The sequence below is a fragment of the Ranitomeya imitator genome, chromosome 10 (assembly GCF_032444005.1).
Source record: "Ranitomeya imitator isolate aRanImi1 chromosome 10, aRanImi1.pri, whole genome shotgun sequence".
NCBI lineage: Eukaryota > Metazoa > Chordata > Amphibia > Anura > Dendrobatidae > Ranitomeya > Ranitomeya imitator.
In genome coordinates, this window is record NC_091291.1 from 110,332,666 (window position 1) to 110,340,946 (window position 8,281).

Genomic DNA, 8,281 nt, shown 5'->3' on the forward strand with positions numbered 1-8,281 from the left:
TGAGGAAAAAACACACCTAGCACTCACATGTGAAAATCAGACATCTGAATGAGCCCTGATGGACAGGCACAACAATTTCCTTTCCCAGCAATTTGTTGAAATACATAATCTACGAGAGCAATACTCGTCAAACAGTAGCTTATGTACCAAAAACGTTTTGCCACCTTGATTGCTCATATTATATTGTATTATGCGTTAAAAAAAACCTAGCAGATTTGTTGCATATTTTTTATTTCATTATTTTTGTTTATGTTCTAGAAAATCAGATGAAATGAAAACCAATCACACAATGGTAACAGAATTTATTCTTCTGGGATTTTCTGGAGTTATCGAGAATCAAGTCTTCCTTTTTCCGATCTTTTTATGTACATACATCATCACTGTGTGTGGGAACCTATCTATAATCCTTGCGTACAAGCTTAGTCCGAGCCTCCGCACTCCAATGTATTTTTTTCTTGCTAACTTTTCTCTCTTGGAAATAATATATGTTTCGTGTACCGTCCCGAAGATGTTGTCCAGTCTATGGCCAGAATGTAACGCCATCTCCTTCTCTGGCTGTGCTATACAGATGTATTGTTTCTTGCTGTTGGGTGGAACAGAATGCTGTATGCTGGGAGCCATGGCTTATGACCGCTATAACGCCATATGTCACCCTCTGTTGTATACTGTGATTATGAGTGAAGTGGTCTGTATCCAGCACATAGTGGGATCATACGTCATTAGTGCAGTGAATTCTCTAATTCACACAACATTCACTTTTTCATCACCGTTCTGTGGATCAAAAGAGATAGACCATTTCTTTTGCGATGTGCCACCCGTCCTAGAACTCTCCTGCCAGGACATTTGGGTTAATGAACTTGTGATATTTCTGATTGGCGGCTGTCTTGTAATTGGTTCATTCATAGTAACAATAATTTCCTATGTGGAGATAATTTCAAAAATTCTAAAACTTCGTTCCACATCCAGCAAGAAAAAAACTTTTGCAACCTGCTCCTCTCATTTAATAGTTGTTACAATATTTTATGGTTCAACAATTTTTATGTACTTTAGCCCCAGGTCAAAATATAGAATTGGACAGAACAGCATGGTCTCTTTAATGTACACTGTTATTGCTCCTCTCTTAAACCCTTTTATATACAGCCTACGAAACAAAGAGGTCATATCAAGTATCAAAAATATATTTTTACAGAAGATAAAATTCTCATAAATTATTTCCTGTAATTTTTAATTTTTCCATTTTATGTTCAGCATATACAATATAATATGTTGTTAGGTGCACAGATTGTAATTTAGTCTAATTTCTAAAGGAAAAATCTTAAATGATTTGGACGTGACTGTAGAGATCAAATCAAATAATGAAAATATATTTTTAGGACTAATACATTTATAAATTAGTTAAAGCTATTTTTACTTTGTATTTCCTTACTCTGCAGTCGCGCTCTCTCATTCTTTATTTCTCTACTTTTGTCTTTCTCCCTCCATTATTTTCATCACGTTGTAAGGCTGGTTTCACACGTCAGTGGCTCCGGTACGTGAGGTGACAGTTTCCTCACGTACCGGAGACACTGACTCACGTAGACACTGCAGTGTTTTCAGCGTGTTTTCACGGACCGTGTGTCCGTGTGCAAAACACGGAGACATGTCAGTGTTCGTGGGAGCGCACGGGTTACACGGACCCATTAAAGTCAATGGGTCCGTGTAAATCATGTACCGCACACGGACGCTGTCCGTCTGCAGTCCGTGTGCCATGCAGGAGACAGCGCTACTGTGAGCGCTGTCCCCCCACGTGGTGCTGAAGCGGCCATTCATATCTTCTTTCCAATCAGAGACATATGAAGACCCGTTTTGGTGGGAGAGGTGGTTACCAGGGGAGACGTGGTTCCTACCATGGTAATAAGAGGAATGACCAATATAAGGTAATTAATTTATCCTCCCATGTCCTCACTTATGACCGCCTGTCCTTATTACAAAAGGGCTTAACTTTTTCTCCCCCTCAATCTATAGACCTCTTCACGATAGTGAAGGATGTTCACTTATTTGCGAGAAAGTTAATTTTAAAAAGATATCATGAAAAAACTAGTATGGGCTTGACGTTGGACTCTGTAGAGGAATCTGAAGCACTTGCAATCCTTGAATCACTTGCTGAAGAAAATGATTCCCAGGAGATGGTGAGCAATTTTCCCAATTTTTTGTTCAATAAGTCAAAAAAATTTCCAAATATCAACACCTGCCCTGCTGTAGAGGTCTTTGTTAAAATGGTTACTAGTGATTTGGAGAACATGAACCATAAGTACTATGGTGGGCCTTCTTATTCAAAGGAAAGGAAAATTATCCAAGAACTACAAGGGTGGAAAGATGTGACCTTTAAGATGGCAGATAAGGGCGGCAACTTGGTCATCTGGCCAAACCATCTTTACGAAAAACAGGCATTCAAGCTGCTTGGTGATGCCAGATGTTATAAAAAATTATCTTATATTCCCTTACAGGAATTCCAAAGGGAGTTAGTCAACATTATGCTGGATGTATATAGTGATGGAATTATTCCTAAAAAATTATTGGAATCTATTGAATCTTTAAAACCCAAGTTGCCGACCTTCTATCTGCTACCTAAATTGCACAAAAATTCTAGTGATCCTCCGGGCCGGCCGATTGTGTCCGGAAATGAGGGACTTAACGAATTGGTTTGTAAAATTATTGACTATTATTTAAAACCTTTAGTTTCCAGTTTGCCCTCACACATTCTGGACACAACGGCGGCCCTTAGAAGGTTGGATCAACTCCACTTGGAAAATAATATGATCCTTGTTACAGCCGATGTGGAGGCATTGTACACGTCAATTAGACATTCCCAAGGATTGACAGCTGTATCATGGTTCTTGCATAATAGTAATTTGGACACTGAAGTAGTAAAATTTCTTTTGGTACTTTTGGAATTTGTGCTCACACACAATTGTTTCACATTTAAAGAACAGGTGTTTCTACAATTGCAAGGAACTGCAATGGGGGCGGCTTGTGCCCCCTCATACGCAAATTTATTTTTAGGTCTTTGGGAACGAGACATCTTTCAGTGCTCTTCAATTCCAGGGGTGGATAAAATCCACAACTGGATAAGATATATCGACGATATTATGTTCGTCTGGGAGGGCACTGAGGATGAACTCAAGGACCTAATGGCACATCTTAACAACAATGATCTAAATATACATCTAACTTATTCCTTTGGTCGTAGGGTCACTTTCTTGGACATTGATATATCAGTTAACCATGATGGCTCAATTTTTACAACTATCTTTAGGAAGCCTACCTCCACCAATTCACTATTACATGCCGAATCATCCCATTTGCCCTCTACTATTAGGTCCATTCCAGTGGGTCAATACTTGAGGGCAAAAAGAATTTGTTCTACCGAAGATGCTTTTCAAACTCAAGCATCAGATCTTTACTCTAGGTTTCGCGAGAGGGGATATGGCCATCGACCCATTTGCCATGCCTATAAAAGAGCCTGTAATGTGACAAGAAATCAGCTCCTTTATACGAATAGAGATAAGAAATCTCAATTTGACAAAGTAAGATTGATTACTACGTTCAATGGCCAATGGGAAGAACTAACAAAAATCATACAAAATTGTTGGGCCATTTTACTAACTGACCCCATTTTAAAGAAAACGTTGACATCTAAACCACTTATAACAGCTAAAAGATCAAAAAAATTGTCTGATCTACTTGTGAGGAGTCATTATGGTCCAAAAAAATCTATTCAGATGAATCCTTTTGGGGAGATACAAGGTTTCTTTCCCTGTAAAAAATGCAAGGCCTGTGCAAATACTGTCAAGAGTAAAGAATTTTATAACTCTGACAAATCACGCACCTTTTCAATTCGTAAATATCTCACTTGTACATCGCAGGGAGTAATTTATTTGGCTTATTGCTCTTGCAATAAATCTTATATTGGCATGACTACTCGTGAATTTCGTATTAGAGTACGCGAACATATACGCGACATAGAAAAATCTAAAGATACAAAAGAGAATGAACAACTAAAAACCTTAGCTAGACATTTTAAGGCTGTTCACAATTCTGATGCTAGCAATCTTCGGTTTATGGCAATTGACCAAGTATCTTTAGGCATTAGGGGAGGGAACTTGTTCAAAGTACTATCTCAAGTGGAAAGTCGTTGGATTTTCAGGCTGAACACTTTGGTCCCTTATGGACTGAATGAGAGCCATGGATTCGGTTCCTTCCTTTGAAATGTTACTTACTATGGGTATATATATATACATATATATATTTTATATCATGTTCGTTTATGGTTTTATGTTTCTGTTTTTAGGTTTTATATTTACATTTTGTTTTGTCTTCTTAGATATATTTACTTATACATTTGAGTGACCAATTTGTGTGGTTGTGGACAATGTGAGCTGGCCTTTTGTGGAAAAACACGTTGGATTGAAGGACTATCAAGCATAATTCTGGATAATCTTTGTTTTTTAACATTATACACTGTTTATCTTAGCAGGTGTTTATATCTGATTATATTGTAATCAATATGGTTGCACTTTATTATTTTATTATCAATAGTTGTATGGTATATATTTTTTTCACCTTATTGATTTTATATGGCCTTATTGTTTGGCCTATCACCATGTTTTATAATTAAATATGGTTTATTATATATTTATATTATTGTTTGTAAAACTGTCCCCACACATATATAGATTTATTTATTAGTTTATATAATAATCATATATTTAGGGTATATTGTATGGATATATATGATTAAATTATAGCACGTTTGATGTAATATATGATTAAATTATAGCACATTGATGAAATATACACTATTTAATGTAATCTTACAATTGTGATTTAATATAGATATTGTCTGTATGTATTGTGTAATTTTATGTATATAATTAATATGTTATAATTATGCGGGTTCTTCATTTTTTGATAGTACTAGATCAGCTCCCAGTTTTTATATATTTCTGCCCACATACCTATCAGTATTTATACTGTCCCGTGTACAGCTTTAAAATTCGGGCAATTATTTCTTGCAGCCATTGTGATGGTATAGATTGCCGTCTAAGTCCTGCTTTTCAGCTAGTGCGCATGCCCGGAGATTCCCGAGCCCGGATGTTCCCGATTAGCTCATATGATGCGCCGGCGTCCCCCACTGCTTGGGGCCGGGAACATTCGCGCATGCGCCGCACGTCGGCTGATATAATTTTGCATTAGGACTTCCTTATTGGTCCCTTAGTACCATATATACGGATGTGAGCTCAGTAGTAAGCCACGCTTCCTGAAGAAGATCGGCGAAACGCACGTCGAGGCGCCAGGTGGGGGTCCAGGTCCTTATTAGAAAGTAAGTTATATCGGGCATATTAGGTATTTCATTGCCAGCACTATTAGTGGAGTCTTTATGCTGCACTTGCAGCCTGCTCACTGGTTTCCCAGGTGCTGTAATTAGCACTATGGTTTAGCTTAGGTATTTTACAAATAACACTGCCCTTTTACTTGCTTTTTCTTAAAGGGCCAGACATAGCATTCGGTTTCTTATGGTTTACTGCTAAAACTGCCTTCTCTATAAAATACTTCCATATATATACGAAACCGCTGCTATGGTTTGGGCTTTTATAGTTATATAGCAACATACATTGAATGTGCTTATGTTATGAAATTACTATTTATTATGGACCTGGTTTTGTTCCCCTATTATACCTGTTTGGTGTGTGGTACTCTGTCCTCTTATATGTGAAATTTTGATTTCTGTAATAAAGTATTTATATTTTCGTAAAAAACTCTTTACCTCATTGATTAAATTTACAATTGGGGTTTTTGTGGTATAGTGTATGTAGAGTTTGATGGATATTCAATTTTGAGATCCCATGGTGTTTAATATCTTCTTTCCAGCAGCGTTCGCTGGAAAGAAGATAGGAAAAATCCTTTTTTTTTTGTCCTCGTGTTTAAAATAAAGATCCCTGTCCCCACCCCCCTCCCACCCCCTGTGCGCCCCCCTGCTGTTACTAAAATACCCACCCAGCTCCCTCGCAGCGTCCTGTCCTCGCCGCACCTTCTCCTGTATGAGCGGTCACGTGGGGCCGCCGCTTACAGTCATGAATATGCGCCTCCACCTCCCATAGGGGTGGAGCCGCATATTCATGACTGTAATAAGCGGCACCACGTGACCGCTCATACAGGAGAAGGTGCGGCGAGGACAGGACGCTGCGAGGGAGCTGGGTGAGTATTTTAGTAACAGCGGGGGGGCGCACAGGGGGTGGGAGGGGGTGGCGACAGGGATCTTTATTTTAAACACGAGGACAAAAAAAAAGGATTTTTCATATCTTCTTTCCAGTGAATGCTGCGGGAAAGAAGATATGAATGGCCGCTTCAGCACTAGATGCAGGGGACAGCGCTTATCTCTAGCGCTGTCTCCTGCATGCTCCGTGTGGTACCCAGTCGGCACACGGGTGGCACACGTGTGCCGCACGTGTGCCACACTGATGTACTACGGGAGCTCATGGAGACACGGACATGGATAATTCCGGTACCGATATTTCCGGTACCGGAATTATCTGGACGTGTGAGACTGGCCTAAGGAGGTACATGGATGCAGCAGCACAGAGAACACAGACTCAGTGACTATTAAAGAAAAGGCTATAATTCGTGATGAGCGAGCACTAAAATGCTTGGTTACTCGAGTTGAGCAAATCGTAATCCTCGGGTGGTCGATACGAGTAATGAGTTTCCGGCACCCCCCACTACCACCACCCCATTAATCTTCTGGTGGTCTAAAGGTCTAAAAATTGCTGGAAATGATGTAAACAGAGCTGAAATGGTATGGGAACAACATGGGAAAGGCCCATGTAACAATCCCTGAATCTCAGGTGAGTGCTGAGGACAATGTTGTCAAAGTATTACGCCATTTTTACAGACTAACAATAAAACATACAAATCCACACTTAAAATCGATTTGCCTGGAAAACATCTTTTAGAAACATTCTTTCCAAGATCATGCCTTGTATATAAGACAAAATATATAAGAGAAAAAAATGCTCCTCCACACCTTGGGCTGTGTTCACACGCAAAGTTTTTGCTGCGTTTTTGCACGTTTGCATTGCTTTCAATGATGAAAAAACATTCAACAGGGGAAATGTAAGTTTATTATTTTAATACCTTATCTGGCCATGTGGTGTGTGAAACATGATCAGACACATTGAAAATCACAATTTTTTTTATTTTTTTCAGGGCCATCAGCCGGCCATCACTATTTGTAGAGGGCCACCAGACAGCCCTGTCTATTGTTAAAGGGCCAGCAGGAGTCTTGTGGACAGATTGAGACTAAGATAGAGTTTTTTTGGTAAAGCACATAATTCTACTGTTTACTGTAAATGGAATGAGGCCAACAAATAATAGAACACAGTAGATACAGTCAAATATGATAGAGGTTTCAAGATATTTTGGGGTTGTTTTGTTGCCTCTGGCCCTGAGTGCCTTGACTGTGTGCAACTCATCATGAAATGTGAAGATTCCCAAAGGATTTTGGGTCAAAATGTAGTGCCCTGGGTCAGAAAGCTGGCTTTGCATCCTAGGCCAAGAGTCTTCCAGCAAGACAATGACCCCAAACATACTTCAAGAACCACCAAGAAATAGACAGGAAAAAGCACTGGAGAGTTCAGAAGTGACAATTCCAGCTCCTGTGAATGAGCACGTTAAATCAGACAATTTTTCCTGCTTTGATGAATTTCTGAGTACAGATGACCATAAAAAACATGAGTTGTCAATGAGTGCATGGTAAGAAACGAGCAGGAAAGCTTACAATTTATAAACAATAATCCCTGACTAGATGCCTGTCATACACTATTCCTACTGCCACACCTCACCTTACATGAATTGCAGATAAGAGCATTATTATTATAACTGAATAGAATCAATTTAAATTAGCCCTGAAAAAAAGAGATTAGTTTAATGTAGCAGCATCAAGCACTGTTATTTTATCAGTTCTGTCAATCAGCATGACATTTTGCAAGATTTTTCTTTGGTATTTATCCATTGCTCGTGTTTTTTTTTTTTTTTTCGTACATGTTCAAAGCTATCTCTTTCACTGTTCTTTTTTATGGTCTCTCTGTTTTAACATGGGGTTGTTTATCTTGCATAGTGCCTGCTTTGGTCTTGTGCTAATTGCTTAGTGTGCTGTTCCATGCAAGTTATGTTCTTCAGTTTTATGTGTGTTTTCATGCTATGTATGTTCTTACATTTCTGCTCTGCTGCCACCGAATGGCCT

At 39.0% G+C, this 8,281-nt stretch overlaps 1 protein-coding gene across 1 annotated transcript; it reads left to right on the forward strand.

Annotated features, from left to right (window-relative positions):
* The first annotated feature begins 271 nt into the window (after positions 1–271).
* LOC138652237 (olfactory receptor 5G29-like) lies at positions 272–1,207 on the forward strand. The gene has a single exon (XM_069743005.1). The coding sequence runs from the start codon at positions 272–274 to the stop codon at positions 1,205–1,207; it is 936 nt and encodes a 311-aa protein (XP_069599106.1).
* The last annotated feature ends 7,074 nt before the right edge of the window (positions 1,208–8,281 follow it).